This window comes from Temnothorax longispinosus, chromosome 6 (assembly GCF_030848805.1).
Source record: "Temnothorax longispinosus isolate EJ_2023e chromosome 6, Tlon_JGU_v1, whole genome shotgun sequence".
In the NCBI taxonomy this organism is placed as follows: Eukaryota; Metazoa; Arthropoda; class Insecta; order Hymenoptera; family Formicidae; genus Temnothorax; species Temnothorax longispinosus.
In genome coordinates, this window is record NC_092363.1 from 6,333,792 (window position 1) to 6,359,499 (window position 25,708).

The following is a 25,708-nucleotide window of genomic DNA, read 5'->3' on the forward strand; positions in this document are numbered from 1 at the left end:
GCTAATCGGCGCCCGTTAATCTCTGTTCAACGTGCAGCGAGATTCGATAACGCGAATTTCGTCCCGTAAAGTGATTACTAACGCATTATGTAGCTGGTAGCTGGCATCATCTTTTCGCGATTGCAACGAAATAAATTGCGTCGACACGGTGATTAGGAGGAGAAGGCAGGAATGCGCGATAGCGCATTGATTAACAAACTCAAGGAGGCTTCGCGCGAAAAGTTTTACAGAAATTTTACACGAGGCTTCCGCATTTCTACCTGGGAAAGAAGTCCCACCTTCCCCCCCCGTCTGCGCAAGACAATGATCTTCGTACAATGAAATGCTTCGTACACAACGCTATACGAACTATCGTTATGTTTACTCTATCAAAAAGTGGCAGTCGATGGGAGTTCGATCGCATAAATCTAGCGGCTAATCGTTTTTACGTACTTCCATCCCTGTCCTAAAAATCTTCATTGGGGCCCAAGGTGTCGCGAGTACGCGAGGGGGAAGAGGACTGAGAAAGGGATGCACCGGTACGTGCGAAAGGATATATCTGTTCTCTTTCTCACTGTGTTCCCGCGTGTAACCTGCCGGACAAAACGGAACCCATTACGGGGCCTATGTAAGGAACGTCTCTGTGTGCCCGATTCCCGTAACATTTCCATTTATATTACCTTATCGTTATTCTTCCGCACTGCTTCTTCCCTCTTCTCTCCGTCCGTTTCTCTCTCTCTATATATATCTCTCTTTTCGTCCCTTTCTTCTCGCTCTCTCGCATCCCTGATCCTTCCCCGTCGCACCTCTCCGGTCGTTTACTCGGACTGACGAAGGACCACGACGAAGACGCACTTGCTCGACCAACCGGCCTCGTCGCTCGCCTCGTACTCGATCCTGTGGCCGCCGACGTCGAAGCGACGACCCGGGCTCTGCGGCAAGGTACGTAAGACGGAAAAATATCGTCGCTCTCGATAAATCGCGGTGACGCGCGACAATAAAAAGCAGAGAGGAGAGAGATGTGTGCGAAATTCGCCACCGACTTCCGGAAAGCTCAAGTGAAAATTACCCCTTCCGGTAGTGAGGTCGCGTGAGAATTTTTGGCACGAGCCGCGAGCGCTCGGGAATCTCGCTTCCTGGCGGATTTATTCCCAAAATCTCTCTCTATCTCTCTCTCTTCCTCGATTTTGCGGCGGGAAATTACACTTAACTAATTTTACGCTCGCGGTTTTCGTAGCCGCGGAATCGGGCTTTTGCTCGTCCGTATTATGCCGCGCCAAAAATTTGCATTATTCATCAAAAAGCACGTTCTACAATGAATGACGGGGAGCCAGAGTATTTGGAAAATATACATATATATATATATATATATATATGTGTATATATATATAATTGACGCGCGTCGACAAACAAGCTAATTAAAGCCAGCGAAACAGTATATACATACATTTCGATATATTCGCGCGTTAATTTCAAATCGGCGTTAATTAATCAGTCATTCGGCGCGCCGCGATTATCGCAATTTGGGAAGGAAATTGTAACGCGACGGGCGTGTTTTCGGTTATTAGAAAAACGTCCGTGATCATTCATTTATTCGAGAACTTAATTTATATCACGCGCCGGTATCTCTGCCGGCGAATTTCCGCTCGTTTATAAAACGGCAATCCCGATATATTACATCGGGGATAATACATATCGCATAATGGGCATTTTCACACTTGCGGAATATTAACGATTTGCTGAAAATCGCATCCCTCCCAATCCCACGCGATTTATTAAACCCGCGTGTAACGCGATACGTATATCGCCGGTATGCGTATCGAATGCACATACCGAATACGACAGCTTTTTATGATGCATAAACTTCGATTATCGAGATATCAACCAATTTTTGTTCGCGACCATGCCCCGAATACCCGAGATGGAAATCAAACGTATCAGATAACATTGATATTACTGGATAATTATGTAGACATCAGTTTATAGAACGTGCACAGCGGAATGTCAATTATAATTATTCAGGCGTAATTACGATACCGCTGGAATTGTGCCCGAAACGAACTCGAGCGTTTCATTCATGTTTTCATGACGAGAGCGCGTTAACATAAATTTCACAGATCTGTAACTTATTGTTAGAGGTAAAGAATCGTATCTCCATTGTAATGAATTTAGAGAAAACGAGGTTTAAAGTTTTATATATAGGGAAATGGTGTATTTTTTTTTAGATATAAAATAAAAGTAGCAATTTTTGATTTATTGAGTTTTTAATTAAGTAATTTACTGACATGTTTAATAGTACAACTGCCACTGACACGTTGCATCTGACCAAAATTAAGGCACTAAAATTTTTGATACGACTTTACAAAAACATTATCTCAGAAACTGGTAATAAGAGACATAAGACCCTTTACCATTATACAATTCAAGCTCCCGATATATTGGAAAGTGTATTATCCAGACAGCACAATGTCCAAAATCGGGGCATATAAGAAGTCTTAAAGACGTCTTACGTCCTGATTTTGGTCATTATGTTGTCTGGGTAACCATTTCGACGAAAACCGGACATACGATTCTCTATCTCTACGGTACATAGCGGTATATCCATGCCCTTTTACCTCATTATTGCTGATCCGCGTCACCTTGACGTTATCCGTGAAGGTGGGCTCCGTCCACGTGATCGCCGTTCCATTTCTGCCGACTACCTCGATGTCCCCCGGACAGTCTTTGACTTTCGGTGCCTCGCCACCTAGGAGTCGGGGATTAGCAAAAAATTGAAGCAACGGCGGACCTTTCGGCCGTGCTCGCGCCCGCGTTAAGCGAGGAAATTACGGGCCGTGAGAAAACTCGCCTCCTCGCCGAATCGAATCGACGGCGATGTCAGAAAGTTCGATTTCCGCAACGACGTCGAATGATGAATCGGCGACTTGGCGCAGTCGCGAGCGCGGGTGAAGGACGGCAAAAGTGGAAGACCGAAGAAGAAGTCCGAAGGAGCGAGGTTCATTTATCGCTCGTCGCGCGTACCGTGACGTTGGAGTCATAAAACGGGGGGAGTCGGGCGGAGGGGTGGAACGAGCTTAATTCAAGTTTTCCTACTGCCGCGCGCGTGTCCTCCCTCGTAAATACATTTCTCATTTCTGGACGAGAGGAAACAAATGAACGAAGGGGACGGGAGGAAGGGAATTATGCTCCTCTAAGAGAAAGGGAGTATAATTTGATATTTTCTCTTTTCCGTCGTACACTCGTCGGTCTGGAAAAGCTTATTCGCGCGCCAAGTTGCCCCCGCTCGTTACGTTATATACGCAACGAAAAAAGAAATAGCGCAGTCGGAGTTGCGGACCGGTCCGCGGAATCCAGGCCAACGTTTTCCCCGAGAAAACTCGTTGGCTCGAGTGTCAGTGACGAAGCTCCGGAGTTTGCATTAAATTAGTTTCGTCAACTTACTTTTAGGCACACACAAATGAGAGTATACACGCAAGTACTTTTATAAGATTTCGCGGAGCACCCCCGAGTGCGATCCTCAGAATGCCGTCCCCGGTTAAACGAAATCAGTCCTCGGCACCGAACACGCTCGGAATGCATGTTAAATCGTGCGCGAGGACTCACTCGAGGAGGTAAACAGCCGAGAATCGCGGATTGTTTCCACCGTTTTTACCAGCAGATTTATATTCACGAAATCCTAGAAATATTCCTGACGTACGTGTTGCAGGAAAACTGCATTTCTCCAACGTGACGCGTTTCATCTTGATGCAAAATCAAATTGGAATAGCGTCGTGCGACGGGGAGGGGAGGGGGGCGAAGGGAGACAGCGAGGGTCTTTTTTACAAGTGCGCGGTAATAATTTACCAGTTTCTGCCGCGAGAAGTAAGTTTGCCCGGAATCATATAAGGATTTAACTCGCGGTGCAACGAGCTGCCGCGCGTATTTCGCTCACGTCCCGTCAAGATGCGTCAGGATAGACGAGGGGGGGTGTAGGGTTGGGGATGGGACGCACGGCGCGAGGGACCTAATATTCTTAAGACGCATCCAAAGGATCTCGACGCCCCGACATTAACGGGCGACGTGGGGAACTTTTGACACGACGACAACGTTCGTTTACAAGGCAACGTAACAATTTGCCAACTCGCGTGTGCTACTCTCTCCCTCTTTTCGCGCGCGAGCTTGTATATCGCCGCCGCTTTGTGTTCGCGACGCGCGCGCGAATACCGAATTATCATCGCCCAAGAAACGGAAACAAGGGAGGAGAATATTTCAATCTCGCGCTGTTAATCATTGAGAAACTGCGAAGTTTCCGCGACGGGTAAATGATGTACGGCCCTCCGTTCTGCGCGCTGTAGTTTATTTAAACATGTGTTCCTCCGATGGAATTAGCCTACGTGCTACCTCCCATCTCCGTCCGTTATTAATCAAGATTCGCAGGGGGGGGTTCAAGAGACGTTTATCCACTATCTTCCGCAAAGTGCAATCTCTATAATCCGGATTAATTAATGCGGGAGCGTATCGCGGATTACCCGGGTGTAACTGACCCTAAGTGAACGACCATGTTTTCGGGGAACTAATATTTGCTGGATGATTTAAACCAACGTTTAACCGGTAATTCGTTTCGGTAAATCGTTTGCGGTAATTTTTACAGCCGATTTCTCTCAAAACGAAGTTATTAACAAATGTGCAAACAAGTTTGAATAACTGTACAAAAATCTCTCTGAAAACAAGAATACCGGCGACGCGATAATTAACTTTGAGAACGTATACACATACATGTACATTGTCGGAACGGGGGGAAAAGATCGCGAGTGGGCAATTACAAATTAATAATTGCCATTTCTGCTGGCGATATAGAGGGTACGGTGATTATCACGAGCGCTCGAACGAGTATCATCGTTAGCGCGGGGCTTATAGCCCCGTAATACGTCGTTAACACGCATCCGCGCAAATTAATTACCTTTGACGATAATGCGTAATACACAGCTGGCCTGCTTCTTCGATACCGGGTGTCGCGCGAAAAATGTGACCTCGTGCACGCCGGGCTCCAGATTGGCTTCGAGCCGCGTGCCCCAGGAAGGCTTCGATCGCACGTATCGGAACCAATCGAGATCCGTCGCCGGTTGATCGAAGGTCACGAACGCCTCGTCCCTGCCCGGCGGTAATTCGGCTACGACGTCCTTCGGACACTCCAATCGGGGCTTGCTGTATCCTGTCGCGAGAAAAAGGACGATATTCCTCCGCCGATATATATATTGTGCCAATTTTTCACGCGACAACACAACAATGTTTTATTTCCTTTTTTAATGAAAAATATCTACTCCAAATTCTACATGAATAATATAATTTAAAAAATACTCGTCACTCTCTAAATCGTCTAGTTGAGAATTTTTAAGTTCCGCCTGTCTTGTGAGGAAAAATAAGAATTCTTCAGAACGCGCAAAAATAACTTCGAAGGCGCTTCAGAGAAACTTGAAAAGTTTAATGAAACTTAAATATTTTTTGAGGACTCGTTGCTTTGCGGAAAATCCAATTGTCTATTAATATTAAAATATCTCGGATTTAGATGTCCGAATGCGTTAAACGAAACCGAGAAACGGGGAGGAAGAAACCAAGGAAAACCGTTCTCGGTATTCCTCGCCGATAAATCGGCTTTTTTTTCCAGAAAAAAAAACTTCCATACTCACTGACGCACTTTCCGTGCTGCGGTCCGTCCCAGGTGCCGTCGGATCGACAGGTCAACTCGTACTCACCGCGAAGCTGATACCCACGGGGGCACTTGAGGAAGCACCTCGTGCTGGGTCGATTGGGCACTTTTCGCCTGTCGCGCCACAACTTGGACGTAGCTGATCGGGAGCATATTAAGTAGCCGCGATCGACCGGATTTAACGGCAGGCACGCGATACTGTTTATGTCTGGAAGATGAAGATTACAGTCCGGGATTATAATCCGTGCGTCGTAACGCAGAAACTCGAATCACCAACTCGAGGAACCACCGAAAGAAAACAAGATAATGCCTCGTTATTTCTTAAATTGCAAGGAGAATTTTTTTCACTCACTAGACCTCAAATATATTTTAAGTTTTTTTTTTTAATTCATGATCCATTGACAGATATTATTTCAGACTAACGTGCATTTCTATCAATGTAGATTAATTTTAATTTAACTTACTTTTTATCTTTTTTTCTAGTTTTGAAAGTTGGAAAAAGATAAAAGTTAAACCAAGATTAAAATTAATCTACATCGGTAGAAATAAACATAAGTATATGTTGAATTTCGATCGAGTTATCTGTATCCAATTTACATCGATCTCCCGATGAGATGTTATTTGCATCAATTTCCGATGTGATTCGATAAACCGGGAATACCTCCTTTTCCTTTGACGCAACATTACGTCGTCCCTTGCGGGGTCCGCGGGGGATAAATAAACGATTTTGTGGCTATTCATTGGTGGGCAGATATCGATTGTGTTCGCGCAACTAGGAGAGCAAAACCCGCCTCGAACCAACAGCGTTGCGTCAATGGCGAGCCTAGCATTTCACGTACGGCTCATAAAGCTCGGCGCGGGCTCGGCGCGTAATCTATGTATGTAACGCGCGCGCGTTCAAAGCGGGAACCCTCCACATCGACGCGATATTATGTCAGCCACGACAGCCGCGCGAGGCTTCCACGTATCAAATACGATATGTAATGTATGTATGTATGTACATAAGACAGGAATTACAGATGCCAATGTCGGCAGAGGGGAAGGACCTATCGCGGCTGTGACGCGTCCTGCTGGAAGTCGCTCCTGCGTGACAGCTTTGCATAATGCTACCCCTTGCTGGCGGATGCGCCGCGACTACCTGGGTACCGATGCACGTTCCCCACCCTCCCACCCCCATTTCCCGTAAACGCACGGCTTGTTCGAAATTCACAAAGTTACACATAATTGAAAACGTTAAAAAGTTTACGACAAAGAGGCGGGTGGCGTTGAGCGTTCAACTTTTTCCTGCGGCGAGCGGCCACGTTAAAATCGCTTCTCGACTAAGGGAAGCGTAACGAGCACACCCCGCGTACGTCGCGTTCGCTCATCGCATTCATCCGTCGCGTTCACCCATCGCGTTCGATCGTCCGGTGCCGTACGACCGGAGAGCGGCGGGGAGAGCACGTCCCGCGCGAAATGAACGAGGGCGCGGAAAAGTGATTTGTCAAGGAGCACGTACCTACGCAGGATTTCCCGTCGGATGACAGGGCTTTCTCGTCCCCGTCGCAGGCGCAGAAGAAGCTGCCGTCGGTGTTCTCGCACACCTCGCTGCAACCACCGTTGTCAGCCGCGCACTCGTCGATATCTAAACACAAAAGCCCAAATGTAATTTTCGTCCTTTTTACATCGATCAATTAATTTCTTGCGCCTGAAAGTATTGAAGAGGAAAATAAATATTTTGATGCACGTCAATTAATATTATTAGGCACGAAAGATACCCAGCCCGACCATATATTGACACGTTTCCTCTTTACCTAATTATCATAAACGGTCATGAGACTCACTTAATATACATATTTCATGCCAAAATATATCGGAAATATAAAATTTCATTAATTGCCTCTTTATAACTTTGCTCTATTTGAGCTCGGTGAATTTTCATAAATTACAATTAATATTCTATATAATTAACACGGATGATGTATCTTTTAATTAATAGTTACATCAAAGCGAAATTATCAAAAAATGAATGTTTCGTACGAAATATTTTGTATATCGATTATATTAATATTACATTGTATCTCTCGTTATCTCTCAGACTTAATCACTTTTCATTTAGAAGTCATTCACGTCATGTTGTTGCGATACACATCCTGCAATTGATTAGGAGGCTGTATAAATGATCTCGTAGACGCGAGTTATCTTTAATCAAAGATCGGCTCGGCGTAGTCACGCCTTCGGGCGAAAGCGTCACGACTGTCAAACGATCCGTCTCTTAACGGATCGGACGCGGGCGGCGATCGTTCGCCACATCGCTCGTCGAGACGAACGTTATACAAGGCTCCTTTCATTCGCGCCGTAATGACCGCTTCACCGGCGATCTCTCGCGTTCTTTGGCCCTCGATCTGTCTTTCAATCGTCGGCGAGATTACGTTAAATTGACCGAAGTGGCCGGAGTCGCTATTGCTCGGAGCACTCTCAATGATAGCCGAGAGCACTCGACTTTCGCTGGGCTTTCACGGCTTATAAATCTGCGCGCGGAAACGCATACAGGGTGTGCCGTAATCCCGGCTCTCAATCCTGTAGCAACAAACTCGGAGATCGGCCCTTCTCTCCGTTTTCTGATTAATCAAAAAACCGAGACTTTTAGGGTGGCCGCCGTATATAAAACTAATCGTATTCGCCGCTAAGTGAAGTTCATCATCGTTTATCACCGTACAATTTTTATCCCTCGCTCCTCCGTTTTAATCCCCACATTTTGCGCCGCGATAAATCTTCCAATATTCTTTCCCCGTATATGAAAACGCGAGCAAGAAAACGTGGGGCGCGGCTCATTTATTTATTCGGGAAGAGCATCGTGTGGCCCGCAAGAACTCGCGCCCGATGCGACGGGCAGGATCAGCCCGCACCGAGACCGGAACGCTGAGCAAGAATTTCTTTCGTCGGCGTTCCAGTTTCTCCCCGAGAAATCCACCCGAGCGTTTTCTTTCAGCCGGGCACCCCCTTCTTCTCGCGCACACGCCGGAGATTGTAAGATTATCGCGAGATAGTCTATTTTTCGCCGGTATATACATAAACGGTACGCGCGCGTCTCTCTCGCCTTTTGCGGGAGCGAAATTAGAATTTCGCTTTGACGCCGGAATACCGGGGGATTCTCATAAACGTGACATTTCGCAGGGATCCGCGTGTATTTACGGTTCTTTTATCTCCCTCGCGAGGGAGGAGGGAAGCACGAAACGTGTCACTTCTTGTTTTAAAAGAAGGGACTCTCTTTAATACTCTCGCCGATCATTAAGACGATCCTTACATCGTTCGCGAACGCGCGGATTCTCGTATAGCCGACGCATTTCCGCCTCGGAAAGGCGACTCGTAATGTCAATCATTTATAAAATGTCGTTCACGTAAAACTTTCCTCCACCCCCCGAGGCTATTTAACGACCGAGGTTGTCGTGGAAAAAGAAGGCGGAAATGGATTGAATTTCCCTGGAATAAGATTCGCAAACCGCGACCGTCTGTCACGTTGTATCAAACGAGACGTAATGTTCTCGGTATTGACCACCGCATCAATTGTAATTGAAGGATTTACGCCCCGGGATTGGATTGCCAGTTTACGAGCCTCGGCGTGTGTCGCTGGCCGTATCGGGAAAAGAGGGAAACATCTCTTCAACTATTGTTGTGTACTTGGAGAAACAAAATATCGGACTGGATATCCTGTAAATGTGCGGATATCGATACGCCTCCTCGTTTAGACGTCAATTAATCAAACGCGCTACACACGAGTTATCTGCGATAACAAAAGTTTCGCGCACATATTACGAAAAGCTTTTATTATATATTATCATGACAAATACGCGCGCGCGAGTATGAGGAATCCACGGAAGCGTATTTCGTATAAAATGCCGATAAAAGCCCCGCGTTTTTCCGAGAGCGCGCTTGTGCGCGTCGGCAAAACGGATTGCAGTAGGGACTGCATTTTGTGCGAGCCGTTCCGAGATATTCGAAGGTATTGGGGGAGAAACTCGCGGGACTCCTAAGAAGGTTACTCTCCCGAGGAATGCACGATTGGCGGAAAAGAAAAGGCTCTCTCTTTCTTTTTCTCTCTCTCTTCTTCTTCTTCTCTCTCTCTCTCTCTCTCTCTCTCTCTCTCTCTCTCTCTCTCTCCATCCGAAAGTAACCGATGGTGATATAGGTATCGTCCTTGCGGGGCTGTGGGGGTTACGATTCGACAGTACTTCGTTCGCCGTCTCGCGGAAAAAGGAGAGAGAGAGAGAGAGAGAGAGGCAACTCGGATTTCTTCGAGGAAATACTGGAGCTGCCGCGTGCTTTCGTCGGGATCGTACGGGAGAATTGTCCGAGAAGTTCGCGATCGAAGGAACTTAAACGACGCGAGCTTTGCGCGAAACGAAATATCCGCCCGCCACGACAAAAAATATTACGGAACGGTGTCAATCGCCAAGCTCGAGAAGAATTCACGATTTTACAAGTGAAAGCTGAGAAGTAAAAAATAAAAAATAAGGAAGACATAACGAAAGAATTAACCCTTAGAGGCTTTAGGTCCATATATGGACCTAGAATCGATTTCAACGCTCATTCACTTAGAAAATTAATGTTTTTGGACAATTCAGTATTAATTATTGGCAATTTTTATAATTCTATTATTTTCTTCAATTTTTTCTACCCCTATCTCATACATAATTTTTTAAAATTTAGTTGATTACTCCCAGAGTTATACGCGATCAAAGTTCTAGTGAAGTATAGCCTTTAAGGGTTAAAAGGATGTATAAATGCGGATTATAAATTATTTTGAGAAGAAACGCTTATGGGGAATAATGGTTTCTGACAAAGTTTTCGTGTACACGTCGCGGAAGGTCACATCTCCATTCCTAACGGTAACACGATGCTCTCCCGACTTATTAACGAGAACTTATTAGCTTAACTCCTGACTTGAGCAGCCGTCCTAACACGTGCAAATTTGCAAAGTGGATTCATCCGCGCGCTATAATTCGTGCCGCGTAGCTGCATCGTCTAACAATAAACTCGGGGATGCAGTCAGACGTGAGGTGAGTCCCGTTGAAATTATATTGCCAAAATCTCGTTTTGACATTTTGACAGTTTGGATGGTTCTCAACAAAAGGGAGACGCGACGAGTTTTCATAGAATTGTCGAGAATTTATTGCCGGCTATTAATCACTTTTTAAAAATTAATAATATAAGAATTATCCTTCAACGCTGCGCCTGACTATCGGACACAATTCGTCGCGGTTGGAACGGCAGTTAATCTGAGCGTCGCATAAATTAACACGCCGACAAGATGAATGTCCCCCCCCCCCCTTATATTCTTGAGGACGAAAATCGGAGAATTTTCCATTATCTGACTCACCGATGCACCCGTGGGAAGTCTTCTCGTAGCCCGGCAGGCAAGTGATGGACAGGCTGTCCAAGATCGGCTGATCCTTCAGCTCCATAGGTTGCGCGCATCGATAGGAGCCCGGGGTGTTAATGCACCCGTAGCGACACAGCTCCGTCTGAAGATCCGGCACCGAGCATTCGTCCACGTCTGCGGGAAATGATCGCCATTTGTCAAGCGTCTCCGATACGTTCCCTACGAAAGCGTCGCGCCGAGCGAGAGATTCCCGCGAATGCTCCGCAAAATCTGGCCTAAGTGCGGTTCAGCGCGGGTTGAGATTCATCGCGAAAATTCAATCGCGTCAGTCTTGCGTAAAATACAGCGTCTCGAGTTAATAGGTTCGCTCTATCTATCTGAACTCTTTACACGGTTCGTCTTTTCTCCTCTTTTCTCCAATGCGAGAAGAAAAAGAAAGGAAAGATGAACCGTGCAAGAAGTTCAGCTAAAAAGAACAGTCCTAATGTCTCGAGGAGCTATAAACCAGAAAAGGAAGCAATATCGAATTGCAAAGTCGAAGTTTACGAGCGAAGTTTTAATCGATCGTTGATCCAATTGTTCACCTTGGCACGTCTTCCAGTCGTCCTCGAGCATGAAGCCGTCGGGGCACAGGCAAAACACCCGGCCCATCGTGGACAGACACGTGTGGGAGCATCCGGCGTTGTTAACGCTGCACGGACCCGTGTGCCTGTCACGCTCGCACGTGTGATTGTCGACAGCCAGCGACGCATCTTGCAAGCCCTCGCAGGAGCACTCGTACCCTCCTACGAGATTTCGACAGGTGTCCTGGCAGGGACCGTGACCGTTGTTCAGTAAACACTCGTTGATGTCTGCACAATAAACATCGTGCAACGTTTAATCCGCCGCCTGACGCGCGTTTTGCTCCGCGCAGAGGAGCGTAATTAATTAACTCCGCGAGATACTTTGATGATGTTTGAACAAGACAATTGCTACTCCAGGATCGCTTTAATTGCGATAAACAGATGGCGTTTGCACGAGGGAAATGAGATATCGAGGTAAGGATTCGAAATGAAAACCAAACTGAAAGTAAAAACATCTAAAATGTATAAGTATTTTGAGTCTGGCTTGTACAGACTGAAATAAAAACTTGACGTGAAATAAAAACTTGGCGCTCTGCGCGTGGACGGAGTTCGCGCATAAAAATACATCTGCGAAAATAGCGTCCATTAATGATAATTGCTACGTATGGCGAAATCGTGCTCACCGACGCATTTGCGGCCGTCCAATCTGAATCCCTCGTAGCAGGAACAGACGGGACGCCCGTTAATTTCGTTGCAAACGTGCTCGCAGGATGCCTCGGCGCATACGCCGTTCGGGTTTTGCTCGATCTCGCACTTTGGCACCTGTCCGACCCACTGACGATTCCTGCAGAGTAATCGGCTCGCGGAGGATACCATACGGTAGCCCGGCACACACTCATAATCGGCTTCCAAATACTCGTGCCCCGGGGTCGAGGACCTTTGCAATTGTGACGCGAACGCCGGCAAGTTATTTTTACGATGAAATTCTATTTTCTCAGGTAGGATCTGTGGCATTAGCGCTAAATGGGAATCGGGATATATTTTGATTTTAATTTGAAAGCGCGCGTCACCGTGGGAGGGAAGGCTTTGCTGCCGTTTCTCCGGATTTGGAACAAATTAATTTTTGTCAGTAAATTCTCGTTGACCGTCAATATATTAGATGTTTATCAATTAGATGAGATATGTGTTCACTTTAATTGATTGACATTTTAATTAAATAGAAACCGATTTGAGAATTTGATTATTGAAATGTTAATGTCGTTCAGTCGTTTCTGAAAATACCTCGCACATGGTTTATGCTAGCTACTTTTGTAATCGTTATTTTGAATAGATCGGACACATTAAATATTAAATTATGGATGAAAATATATACAAGATAGAAGAGTGCCTTACATATTTGATTATTTATTCTCATTTAAAAGTGTCACGAAGAAAAATTATACTGTCACATTTTGAAATCGAATTAAATTCGTCTAAGTTTGTATCCAATCACTTCTATTACTCGTTAATTAATGAAACATACATCTATTATGCTTTATCGACATTTTGATCTAAGTCGATTTGTGAAAAAAATCGATTATTAAAATTAACGTCTTGCGTCACAGGAGATACTTCGTACACAATTCAGCTAGCGAACGTAAATCCAATTGACTCCGTTGAATCTCGGCTCCAAGATTATACTGAACATTGGATTACAGATGATAAAAGACAGGAGGGTGCTTACTTTACATATTTGATCGCTGCATCTTCATCTAAAAGTGTCACGGAACAAAATTTCGCTATCGTCTTTAGACGTAATCTCATCTAAATTCCCAACGATTTTTGTACTTTTTATTAACCAACGGAATATACCTTATTTTGATTTGTTTCGATCGAAGAGAGGTTTGATTTGAAGAGACGACTTCGGAGAGTCTGATTAAAATTAACGGTTGCACCGGGAGACACTTCGTGCATGGCTTATGCTCCATAGCGTTCGCGTAAATCGTTTACACCGGGATTAATACCGAGCATTGAATTATGGATGATAGAAGGTAGGAGAGCACTTACTTTACATATTTGATCAGCGCGTGGCGAGATAGAGGCGCCGGCAGGAACGTCCCGTTTATGCAAGATAAGTCCCCTTTCGTGCCGCCGTCGTCCTGCAACGTTCCCGTTACGCCGGTGACTTCCGCGTTTCCGTCGCCGGTCTCCTCGACGCTCTCCTCGGAATTAATTATCGGCTTCCTCGGCGGGTGTGCGCCGGAAGCGCGACGGATCGGCAGCTCGTCGTAGCGCGGCAACGACAACGGCTTCAGCTGCGACGTCATATACGTGTTGTAGTCCTTCAGGGTCCTCTCCAGCACCTCGTTCTCGAGATCCAGAATCGGTAGGTCCTCCTCGGTCCTCGAGTAGCCCAGCATCTTCTCGGCGTCGTAATGCGAACTCCCGAAATCGATTTTACCCTCCCGCGCCGCGCTCGACTCCGCGCCCCGTCCGACCGATTTCTTCGGGGCGGTATCGAAGATACCGTCATCCAAGATCGAGGGATCCTTCAGGGCGGATTTGGAGATCTCCATTTCGAGCTGCTTGGAAAATTCCCTCTCCACCGTGTCGGCCGCGTAGACACCGCGACGCGGCGTCGTCCTTATCAGCCTGCTCGTCGTCTCGAGTGTCGGACGACGTTGAAGACTCGACGACGTCGTCGTCGTGTCGGTGGTCTCCGTCAGCGAGGTGCGATCGGCGGCGACGCTCGACGAGTTCTCGATCGCCGGCTCGGACGTGTTAATCCCGACGAGGTCGAGTTTTTCAAGGATACGTCCGCTCAGGCCGTCGTGCGTCTTTCTCTTGCGCTTCGACGATCGTCGCGCGACGTCCTGCCGCCTGTTGTTCCGCCGCGTGCTCTTCCCGCTTCTGTCTCGCTCCTTCCGGTCCTTCTTTTTCCGCTTTCGTCGTTCCGCGCGGGACTTTCGCGCCTCCCGACTCCTCGGCCGCGACTTCGAGAAGGGGTCGTTTCTCTTCCGTGGCGATCGATCCCGCTTGCTTATCTCGTTCTCGCGACTGTCCTCGGTGATGTCGTGCACGCGATCCTTGACACCGGCACCCGCCAGTCCCTCCTTGCTCTTACGACGCTTTTTGCGCGTCCGACTGCCGAAGTTGCCCTCTTGCTGCTTGCTCGGGGTCGCTGTCGAACAGATAGCGAAGGTAGATCTTCAAAAACATGTCGATCGGATACTGGGCGTACGTGAGCGATTAATAAAATCGACGAAATTTTTGCCATCCGAGCTTGACGCGATACGCGATACAAGTGTTTACGTTGACATATGGAAAATTTCCGGAATAACGTGATTCGCTTAGAAACGGATATCGTATCTCGCTCCCGCGAGCATTTTCACCTTGCCGCGGTCCGATTTACCGGGGATATACGTTAACATTAGGGAGACGACAATTTTACTTACTGACATTTACGTCTCGCCGAGGCGGAATTTTCGCACCATTTTCTGACAAAAGGAGGTGTTTGTCCTCGCGTTCATCGCCGCGGGCCTCCGCTTTCGCTTCCGCTTCCGTCTCCTCCTGCTTCTTGATAATGCCTCGCGACGAGAGCGTCCTTCTGTTTTCCTTGAGAGCCTCCATTCCCTCAAAAGATGCGTCCCGGCTGGCAGATAACAACAGTTCTAACCATCTTTGCTCTCGCAAAAAACAAAGGATCCAGGGAGACGCTGCTTAGTCTACTAAATAAATTATCGAAAGAACAAAGAGGACCTTGTCGCGCAATTTCAACGTTTCAAGACTAAAAGATCACTTAAATTAGAATTTATTCCAAGAGAAAAGCCAAGGTATTTTTATATTTATGTAAATTCCTACGGCTTACTTGTTTAAAAAGAAGAAAAATAATAGGACATTGGACATATGTATGAGAACATAGCGTGGATATAAATGTAAGCTGCACATAATATAAGTGAAGAAAAGAATACCATTAGCAATCCAATCTTTTCCTGCATTCCGTCCTTAATGTTACATAATTAATTGTCGATCAATTGATAGTATTTTGAAACGGCACTTCTTTGACGCTATCATTTCGACAAATGTTTGCGATCTACACCGTTAAATTCATAGTGTCAAATTATATTCAATTTGAGTCATTTTCAATCATTCCTATATTGTCAATCATTCGCCACTGCTCCTACTCAATAATCGTTAATTTAACTGAACTAATGGAGTTAAAATAATAAATTTCGACATACATAATAATTAAAAAATAACGAAACGTTATTTAACTCGAAGTATTGGTTTAAATTTCACCCTCTAATATTTAACAGTGTATAATTGCAGCGTAATTTTATTAAAGAGTCTCCTGTGTGATATCCGACCGGATACGCAGTTTTATACGACAAAGCATACGTCATTGCGAATCGAATGGATCCACCCGCGTGAAGAGCCTCGTTTCTCGCGTTTCCTGCATCGCGTTACGTCCGGTAGATAGGTTCGACGAAGAGCGAGGTAGCTTTTACGGCTTCGAGGAGATCGTCGATACGCGCGGCGATACTTTACCTATACTGCCGATGGGTTCCCAAAGTGTGCGAACCGTCGCCGGAACGATCCGATCCCATCCTGTCCCCGGACGTGCCGCGTGCCCCGACATTTTGGCAGAACCCTGTAAACGCGAACAAACTTAAGAGCGGGCTCGATTGGCCGTGGCAGGAAAATAAGGGTGAGCTAGACTGAAGAGGGAAGGGTTGGGCAAAGGGTCGTTCCGTTCTTCCCGCGGCTGTGCATCTCCGCGGGCGATGCAGGCAGCAAAGCGAAAATGCGGAAGTTCTATTGTGAAGTTTGTCGGAGCCTCGTGCACACTTGTGCCACGAGTTCGGTCGAAACTTGGGCTGGTTACCGCAATGAAACTACGCCACGCGGAACCGCGGAAGTCATCGGTCCTCGCCCGTCATTTCGCTCCGTCGAGCGAGAACCGTCCGCCGCGCCGTCGATATGGAAATTCTTTAATGCGCGAAGACGGCGATAAAATCGAGTTGATGGGAATGAACGGGAAAGCGGAAGGACGGGCGAGAAATATCTTAATTTCTCGGAGAATGTGCCTCAGACGTCTGCAAGACGTCTTTCAATTTTTTTCTTTTTTTCGACGTTCGAGAATGCAACCGGCGCCGCTGAATGCGAGGAACCTTTTACAAAAACTCTTTTCGGAGAGTAAGCGCACGCCGGGAAGTAATTTCAAGTGATAACATCTCGTCCGTGTTTCCCCTTTTAGAAATTTTCCCTCAATGAACTCGCGATTTTTCCACTCGCGAGGCGTAATATGGATTTCAGCGCGCTAACGAAGGGGAGATGCCTATGGGATGCCCGGTAAAAGTTTCACGGTAGATTATACTCGAAACTTTTTACGAGGCCCTCGATTCGAGAAGAGGCGGGACCGGCCGCCTCATTTTCCCTCGCCGCGTTGCCGAAGAAAGCTCGTCGAGAGAAGCATCCTCGACTCTAATCTAGGCGATATCAAGTGGCAATTGGTATAATCCAGCGATAATCGACTTTCTCCGTTGTTATCGCTGTATCCGAAATCGTTAACAAACGCAAGTACCCGCCCGAGAGATATCTCATCGAAGGAGATATTATTTTGCAGAGAGATTTTGTGTCTACATCTAAATAATATATAGGTATATACGTCAGATTAAATTTTGGTATGTAATTTATATTATTAGATTTATAATTAATTGGATTTATAATACAGTAATAAAAAAACTTTATATATATCATTAAATATAATTTTTTGCATGTGTATATTTCTGATTCGAATGTTTTCCATATTACAACATAAAACTTCTGAATTCTCTGATATAAATTACAAATAATTTAAATTTACAAGATATCTAGGAATTGATCAATTTAGAGAAATTGTAATAAATTTATACTCTGCTCGATATCCGCAATTGTTATACCTTTGGGAGTCTTATTTCAATCGTTTTCGGCGCACCATCTAGAAATATGAAAGAGCAGAATACATACACACACGCGCGCGCGCGCGCACCAAGGCGAAATGAAGAGAACTGTTCCAACTCTAGAAACAATTAAAGCGAGCAACTAAGCTTCGCCTTAGGCAGCAGAGAGTAATTCGTTCGTTTCTCTATCGTAATAAGCGACCGACCAGGAGCGTGGTGATTCCGTCGCGAAAGTTTAATTAAATTCAATCAGTGGTCAAACGACGTTCGCAGAATATATTTCATCGAAGGTAAAACCGCGCCGCTTTTTGATCATTATCATTATGACTAATCAACGCGAGTACATAAAGTATGCGCGATGTCGGCACGTTCTCGATTTACGCGTGTTTACGCATTCACACGCGCCGCGCTGCAAATACAGCGGTTTTAGGGGAAGCTGGTTTTGAAGCTTTAACGGCAAGCGCCCGCCTAAATCAGCAATCGGGACGCTTGAATGTTTCACGTTTATTTTCACATTGCCCCGACAAGAATAACATAATGTATGACACATTATGCCGGCGCACGAGCGTACACGTTGAATAAATGAGTACATTTCGGTGAACGGCGCGCGCGCACACACCGTCACCCGTGCACCGGCAATTTTTCATTTGTCGCGCTCGCACACACATACACGTATACGTACAACGGCGGTCGTTTCCTAGCTCGACATTCCACGTCTGTAATATTCACGGGTCATCACCTTTAAAGTTACATTCGCGTTTTCGCGAGCCAACCGCCCGCGCCCAGTCCAAAAGGCCCGGCGCGGTTGCGAACTCTCGAGTAGTCTGGTACGCGGAAGGTATACTTCGGGAAGCGAATCTGAATTTCGGATCGCGCGACGCGATCAATTTTTGAGCGATCTCGGTCGAGCTCCGGTGGCTCGGAGAAACGGCCAGGAATAATTTCGAATCGAGACGCATAATCGCGGCGCGCTTTGAATAAGTTCCGGTTGTAGAGACGCGAGAGAGAGAGAGAGAGAGAGAGAGAGAGAGAGAGAAGACCTTGGGAAAGCCTTGCCTGGTCGGAATTTCCCGGCGAACACCTGGCAAACCGCTTATCGTTCACCTGCGATAAGCTCGACATCGTCACGGATGGGAATTTCGCCATCAGCTCATATCGCACTGATGCGCGGAGCGTGGCCTCGTCTCGTTGATCCCTTGTCAATTTTCGCTCACGACACACGACGCTAGGGACGACGAGATTACCTCCGGTAATGTTGCATCGCCAATCGAACGAAATGAATTTCCGGTGCGCCGGAGCTCGGCCAATAGAACCCTCACCCTCTCCCTCTCCCTCTCTCTCTCTTTCCCTCTTTACCTAAAAGGTAAAAGGATAAATAATCCCTCTCCGAAGAATATTCCCGGCGATCGATGAAAAACGGCGCGGCGCGCTTCCCATAATTATTCCACATTATGCACTAAGCTCGCCCCCCTTCAGCGGAATAATTCATTGAGCGTTTGACGGCTGCCTACGGAGACGAGTATATGAGAAAAACCGATTATACGAGGAGATTATGTTACGTCATAACTGTGAATTATAGATCCTGCGCGAGAGTGTTATTAATGGAAATGATTATGAATTACACAAAGAGTGTATTTTCCGTTTCTTTCACATTTATGCGATTATTATAATTTTAATCGAGCAATAACACGTAACAGCTGTCACGCGAATATATTTTTCCAGCAACACGAAATATGCAGGTGCGCTTCGACCGCGCTCTCTAAATATTTAGTTCCTTCTCGAATGCGTTTCCAAGTTTTATGCAACGTTCCTGCGATATTCATAAACGATATTACTCCATTTAAGCCGTAAGCGGAGCACGGCAAAAATGAGTAAAAAAAGTGCACAGTAGAAACAGCATGCACGCGTTTCATCCCCCGGTAAATCTTGCGTCATTTTGTTAATCCTGTTCCGCGCGGAGAATATGCAACGACGTAATTACGTGCAAATGTACCAACCGCGCGAACAACCGCATAAATCGTAAACGAGTTAAGTGGTGAAGTTAGATTGCCCGGCGCTCATTGTTTTTTCATTGCTTAAATGGATCACATACGTGGAGAGCCAGTAAAAGAGAAAGAGAAAGAGCGAGAGGGGGGAAATCCACTTAATGTTAATTCGTAAATCTGCTAATACGCGTCCAGCGGCAAAACTAATTACATCACGCTATAGAAAAGACGCTGGGGCCTGGGGGGGGGGGGGGAGAGCTCGGGCTGGCATTTCATTGTGATTGCACGGTCCACAATGCATCGTGAAAATTAACAGACCGCGCCTCAAGTCGCTCTCCGCTCGCGAGACTCTACGGAGACGGGAAGCCGAGGTTGGAAATGGAGTTTCTCCTGTCGCGCGACAGCGAGGAAATTTCTCCCGGAGATGTAGTGGACTATTTTTCACTTTTAAGATATGAGCCATCGGGCGGAAGAAGGTGTGGTATAAAAGGCATATTCCTCGCGCTTTAAGGAACGAAAATACGAAAAGGATTTAATGTAAGATAGCCCCCGCTTCTATTACGCCGTTCTTCTCCATTTCGCCGCGGGGCGGAGAAGACGCGGGTCCGCGATGCGGGAGGCATATTCTTCGCGCTTTGAAGAACAAAAAGTAACAAAGGGATTTAACGTTAAAATAGCCGCCCCATTACGTCGTTCTTCTCCATCCCGCGCGAGAGAGCCCGAGAGAGAGGTCTTGCTTTAACGCTCCCCGAAAACAATTCGTCGTCCTTTAGAATGTACGATTTATCGCTGACTCGCACTACTGCTCCGCGCGCGCGACGCGACGCGACGATTTTCGATTAGCGGACAAACCGAATCGCACGATAATTCTCCGCGTGTTTTCTGCAAGATGCACGCGACGCGAGATAAAGCAATTAGAGGTGGTATCTCAGTCGGCTAATTCTGGACGGGAATTCGTAACGCGGTTTTAAAAACCATGAGACAAAAATTTGCATATTATTACAGTCTCTTAAACGTTCTTTATTCATGGCCCCCACCTCTCCTTAAAATACGAGGCAAACGTCTCGTCTCGGTTTTTTAAGCTTATCTCGGACGTATTTCTTTTTTTTCTTTTTTTTTATTCTCTATTCTTCTTCAGGCACGCCATATAAATTAAAACGCAGACACAGGCTGACGTCCTCAAGATTGAATCATCTTGCATTCTTTGAAGATTGATCACTGAATTGATTACCATTCGTAATAAAAACTGGACGACCCAGTCAATCGTTATATTTCATTAATTCTATATATATCGGCTAATCTTTAAAAGAACCATATTTATTGAACAACATAATGTATATAATTATAACTATTGTATATTAATATATATGTTCTTGATTAACATAATTCATAGAATTATAGAAATTTGAGTAATTTACGTTTGAGTAATGATAACAATTTAGCTAATTATTACTGAAAGAGACAGAATTAATAATTTCATTCGATAATACAGTTAAAAGTATTTATGATTATAAACGATTTGCATATACGTATATAGTTAAAAGTTATTGAATTTAATAACTGTTCATTGCAGGAATTTTATTTTACAGATTAATAACGATATAAAATATTGCGCGCAAAGAATGTCCAATAAATATCAAATATCCGTACCAATTATACATTTATCATAGAAATACGTTATTTTTATACCAAGTTATACTGATATAAAATAAAAATTTGACCGAGCGTCCTGTCTGCGAATAATGATAAACGATGTCCCCGATATTCGGGAAATATTTCTCCAAGGAAATAAATTCTGGAGTATCTTCCCATTGGTCTAGAATTTAAAAAAAAAAGAAAAAGAGAATAAAAATCGCACTCACCGAGCGGCAGAGCAATCGCCACGAGAAACAGGACGGCACAGGCGAGCCTCGCGTGGCTCGCACGTTTCTCGATGCACATAACGCGGACGTCGTTCACCCCGGCATCCGAATATACACACTCGTACCGTGTCGCGCGGCCGCTCGCGTGGCTCTGAGTGTACCCTCCTCGGGCTCCTCGTTAGATTTCGAGTTTCGAAACGCGCTCCCGCCCCTTCCCTGCCGCCCACCTCGCGCTCTACCTCTTTCTCTCGCCCGCTTCAATTTGGTCCCGCGCAGCTCTCGGATGCTGCGCGAACGGTCCAGCGAGGCGCCTGCTCGACGACGACTCGTTCTACGGCTTCGCGTGCCATCCGCGGTAGGCGCCACTCGCTTGAGATCAGAAGAAGCAGATGAGAGAAAGGATGAGCCCGCGCGTGGCGCGCGTTACAGCTGTTACCGAATCCCGTCGGTAACGCGCACGATTTTGCGGTTCCCTTCCGTGCTATGTTTATAATTTTCAGAACCAAGAAAAGATAGATAAAAAGTATAAGTTGAACCGAAATATTAAAGTTAATCCGCATTGATAGAATTGAACATTAAAAAGCCAGATAATTGCGAAGGGCGGGGAAAATTGTCGAAAATGCAAGCGCGACTCCAATAAAATCTAGAAAAAATCCGTCTCATTTCGGAATTTCCTATATATATTAATTCTTCCCGATTTATTTACCTAAAAATAAATTATTGCGTTATTTTTGTATATCTCGAATCGAGAATGACGCGTTGCAAGATAAGAAACCGCGATCCTTCCCTCGCAAAATCCCGAGGGGGTGACGGTCCCGCGTACGCACTTCCGCGTATGCATCCGCGACTGGACGTCGCTGGCTTTGGACGTCCACATGCCACATGCGCCGTCGTCCTCGCCGCCGACTCGACCTAGCTCCTGAAACTCCCTCTCGGATATCGATCCCCCGGCGCGTTCGCGCGTTTCGAACGACGCAAGCTCCGAGCTGTTTAAGCCGAGTAGCCGAGTACAAGTCGCCCTCCCGGCGAAGCTAGTTCACATGCCCGGCGCACCGCATCACCCCCTCGGCCCTTTCACCCCCGACAGCGCATCCTCTCCGGTCTCCCTCCGTTCTTCCCCTTTCTATCTCCCTCATCGTCTAGTTTTCGGCTCCGTTCTCGTTTTCGGCCTTCGTCGTCGTGAACAGGAGGCACGGCAAACGGCAATCGGGCGAGATGAGCGACCAGGAGGATCTGGATTATTACATCATGTTCCCGTCGTTCCCGCCGTCCCCGAAGGACCCGACGCTGACCGCGGCCGGGCAGGATCAGCGGGAGGAGTTCGTGTTTGTGTACGAGGAGGACAAGCGGCCGGTCGTGATCCTGCTGGGATGGGCCGGCTGTCAGGACCGTTACCTGGCCAAATACAGCTCGATCTACGAGGAGAAGAGGTATTCCGCGCCGCTGATCGCCGCGTGCGGCGATCAAGCCGACGCGCGTTTGATTTCCTCGGAAGGTCGAAAATCCTGGTGCTGAGAAACGTCACGATTCTGACCGGAATCAGACGTTCTCCAAGTACCCTCGCGCGTGCACCGGATGCGCATTTCACAAATGGCGTATAATAGAATCCGCGAGAATGATTTTACGAAAGAACGGAGATGTGTCTCGACACTCTCGACTCGTCGTGGCGCTACGAAGTAGCAGTCCTTACGCAATACTTTAGATGATTCATTATAATTAATATACTGCTTACATGATGGAATTTGGAACGAAATCTCAAGAGGCACGGTGGTGTCTTGCACCGAGTACTTACACGCGACGAGTCGCGAGCACTCGATATTCTATTTACAACTCCATGTTATTGCCTATCGCGGGATCGAAGATGTTCGTGGAGATTGCGGAAATGCAGCCGTAGCGTTCCATTTTTGTTGAATGTAAACGACGCGTGTCAAAGCAACAAATTCGCGCTTGTAACAGTTAATCCCTATAGTTGGTCATTAATTCCCGTCCGCGGTTGCGTTCTCGCAGCTGCATCACGCTGCGCTACACGGCGCCGGTGGAGTGCCTGTTCTGGCGCCGGGACAAGATGCCTTACATCGGCAAGCGGCTGCTGCAGGTGATCACGGACAAGCGGCTGGACGAGCACCCGATATTCTTCCACGTCTTCAGCAACGGCGGCGCGTTCCTGTATCAGCACGTCAGCCTCGCGATGCAGAGGGCTAACACGCCGTTCAAGGTAGACCCCGGGTGGACGAACGTCGATCGTTGCGTCCCTCCGCGCAAAATTCGCCTCCGAACGATGTACACAATTCGTCGTGTCGGGAATAGCATACTGTTTATAATCACATCTCAAAATATACACGACGTATATAAAATTATACATAATATAATTTCGAAATAGAGATCTAGATTTTTAGAATAAAATTTTATTTATAATTTTATAAATAGAATATTAGATAGAAAAAGAATGAAAAATACTCGCGCCTGCAAAATGTAGACACGTGTGTAAAATTAGAAATTCTATATTCTTGACGCAAACATTAAAATACATGACGTACAAAGTTATACATAGAATGTATAAAATTTCAAGTTAGAAAATATTCTTTTGCTTGCTGTCGACATATGAGAATTCTTAATTGAAATTGCAGGTCAGGGGAGTGATATTCGACAGCGCGCCCGGCGAGAGGAGATTAACGGCGCTTTTCAAGGCGATCAGCGCGATCATCGGCGGTCATCCCCTCACGAACCTGCCGATGTCGTTCGTCATCACGTTCTTCCTCTCCGTACTCTGGTTCTTCGAGGTAAACGAACAGCATGTTGACATCCTGCGATACCCATTGTCTCACGAACATTACCCGGCATGAAACGATCGTAATCTTCATTAATTTCCGTACGCGACACGATCTCGTCGCGACGAGACGTTTGGTCAGCAGGAGTCAGGACGGTGAACCATGTCATGTCCATAGATTCGATCATTTCAAAGCTGTACCGACGTCGTACAGTTTATACGTCGATTTATGATCGTCAGGTAATTGCGCAGGCTTTCAGCAGAGCGCCTATTCAAACGAACCCGATCGCCCTCGCCGAGGAAGCCTATTCCTGGCCTCAGCTGTTTCTGTATTCCAACAGCGACACTCTGATCCCGGCGTCTGTGAGTTTCCATTTTTTTTTTACGCTAATTCTGCAGCGATAAGTTGGACTTTCAAATGACTCTTGGTATGCAAATAATTATTTCAATAAAAGGAAAAGAAAAAAGACATGTATAGAAAAGAAGATACTTAGAGTTATTATATTTATGATTAATAATTCAGTGTATATATCATCATTATTAATTGTCAACTATCTTAGACGCAATAAGAGGAATCTATTGTAAGAGAGATTCATGAGCTTCTGTCTCGACGTCAGGACGTCGAGAAGTTCGCCAGCCGGCGGGCCGAGCGGGGTGTGCGGGTCCAGCTCGTCCTGTTCACCAATTCGCCGCACGTCAAGCACTACACGACCTACCGCGACGTCTACGTGAACACCGTGTGCGGCTTCATCCACGAATGCCTGATCTCGCCGAGCCCGTCGAGGAGCCTGATGTCGTCCCTGGATCGCGGCGACGATCATGGCTCCCAGAGCTACGACGCGCCACCGGGTCTCACCAAGCGCGTCGTGCTGCCTCACGAGGCCAGCAAGCAGCAGAATTAGTTGTTCGGAAGACGCTATATAGGATAGAATAGTCGCCCGCGACCTCGCGGATGTGGGCGTAAAAAGGGAGAGAGGATCGATGATCAATTTTATTATGTAGCACACTTTATAGACTAAAAGGTCTAAGAAGAAAGGAGTGAATTCGAAGGAAACGTCAGGAATCCGTTTTGCGCTATTATACGATCTCCCAATCTCCGTAATTGGAAATTGGTTTTCGAACTGCACTGAATTCTTTCCCTCCTATCCTATCTTCGTCCATTCATTGCGATTCTGAGACGGAAGAATCTAATTAGCACGGTCAACTTCTCTGTTAGAGTTGACGCAAACCAAGAGAAGTGTTTGCAATGGTGAAACCAGAAGAAAACACTCTAAAAATTTTTTGAGGCGGTTTCCGATTTCGAGAGATCGGGAGATCAAAATTTCGCGGAATAAGTGTCTCACGAATTCTTTCAATTTATTCGTTTCATATATGGCATAAAGAGGCGATGTGCGAGATGCTGGAAACGGTGCTACGTTCGTTAATGTACAGTGCTGTTTTATATAAAGTTGATTATTATTTTCGAGTGAAAGTTATTCAAATGAAAATGTAGATTTTTCATGAGCCGACCAAGAGAGCAGACACGCGGTGGCGTAAGAGTTTCCAAATTAAATGTACTTCGTATAAGTCCAAAAAAAAAAAAT

The 25,708-nt window shown here is 46.2% G+C and overlaps 2 protein-coding genes across 3 annotated transcripts; one reads left to right on the forward strand and one right to left on the reverse strand.

Moving 5' to 3' along the window:
• Positions 1-233: 233 nt before the first annotated feature.
• Positions 234-21,548, reverse strand: LOC139814429 (uncharacterized). Its single transcript, XM_071780680.1, has 13 exons — positions 21,359-21,548; positions 16,118-16,220; positions 15,025-15,221; positions 13,637-14,750; positions 12,274-12,527; positions 11,612-11,878; positions 11,025-11,201; positions 7,164-7,289; positions 5,646-5,873; positions 4,919-5,170; positions 2,595-2,725; positions 660-911; positions 234-572 (listed from the first exon to the last, which is right to left on the reverse strand). Exons 1-12 carry the CDS (start codon positions 21,435-21,437, stop codon positions 798-800), a joined length of 3,042 nt encoding a protein of 1,013 aa, XP_071636781.1. The 5' UTR covers positions 21,438-21,548; the 3' UTR covers positions 234-572; positions 660-797.
• Positions 21,549-22,352: 804 nt separating this feature from the next.
• Positions 22,353-25,707, forward strand: LOC139814165 (transmembrane protein 53). Of its 2 annotated transcripts, none has more exons than XM_071780240.1 (5): positions 22,353-22,788; positions 23,366-23,573; positions 23,986-24,138; positions 24,366-24,488; positions 24,743-25,707. In XM_071780240.1, exons 1-5 carry the CDS (start codon positions 22,574-22,576, stop codon positions 25,025-25,027), a joined length of 984 nt encoding a protein of 327 aa, XP_071636341.1. In that variant the 5' UTR covers positions 22,353-22,573; the 3' UTR covers positions 25,028-25,707. The 2 variants fall into 2 exon arrangements, with proteins under 2 accessions (XP_071636341.1, XP_071636342.1); XM_071780241.1 differs by having other exon boundaries at positions 24,378-24,488.
• Position 25,708: the final 1 nt, after the last annotated feature.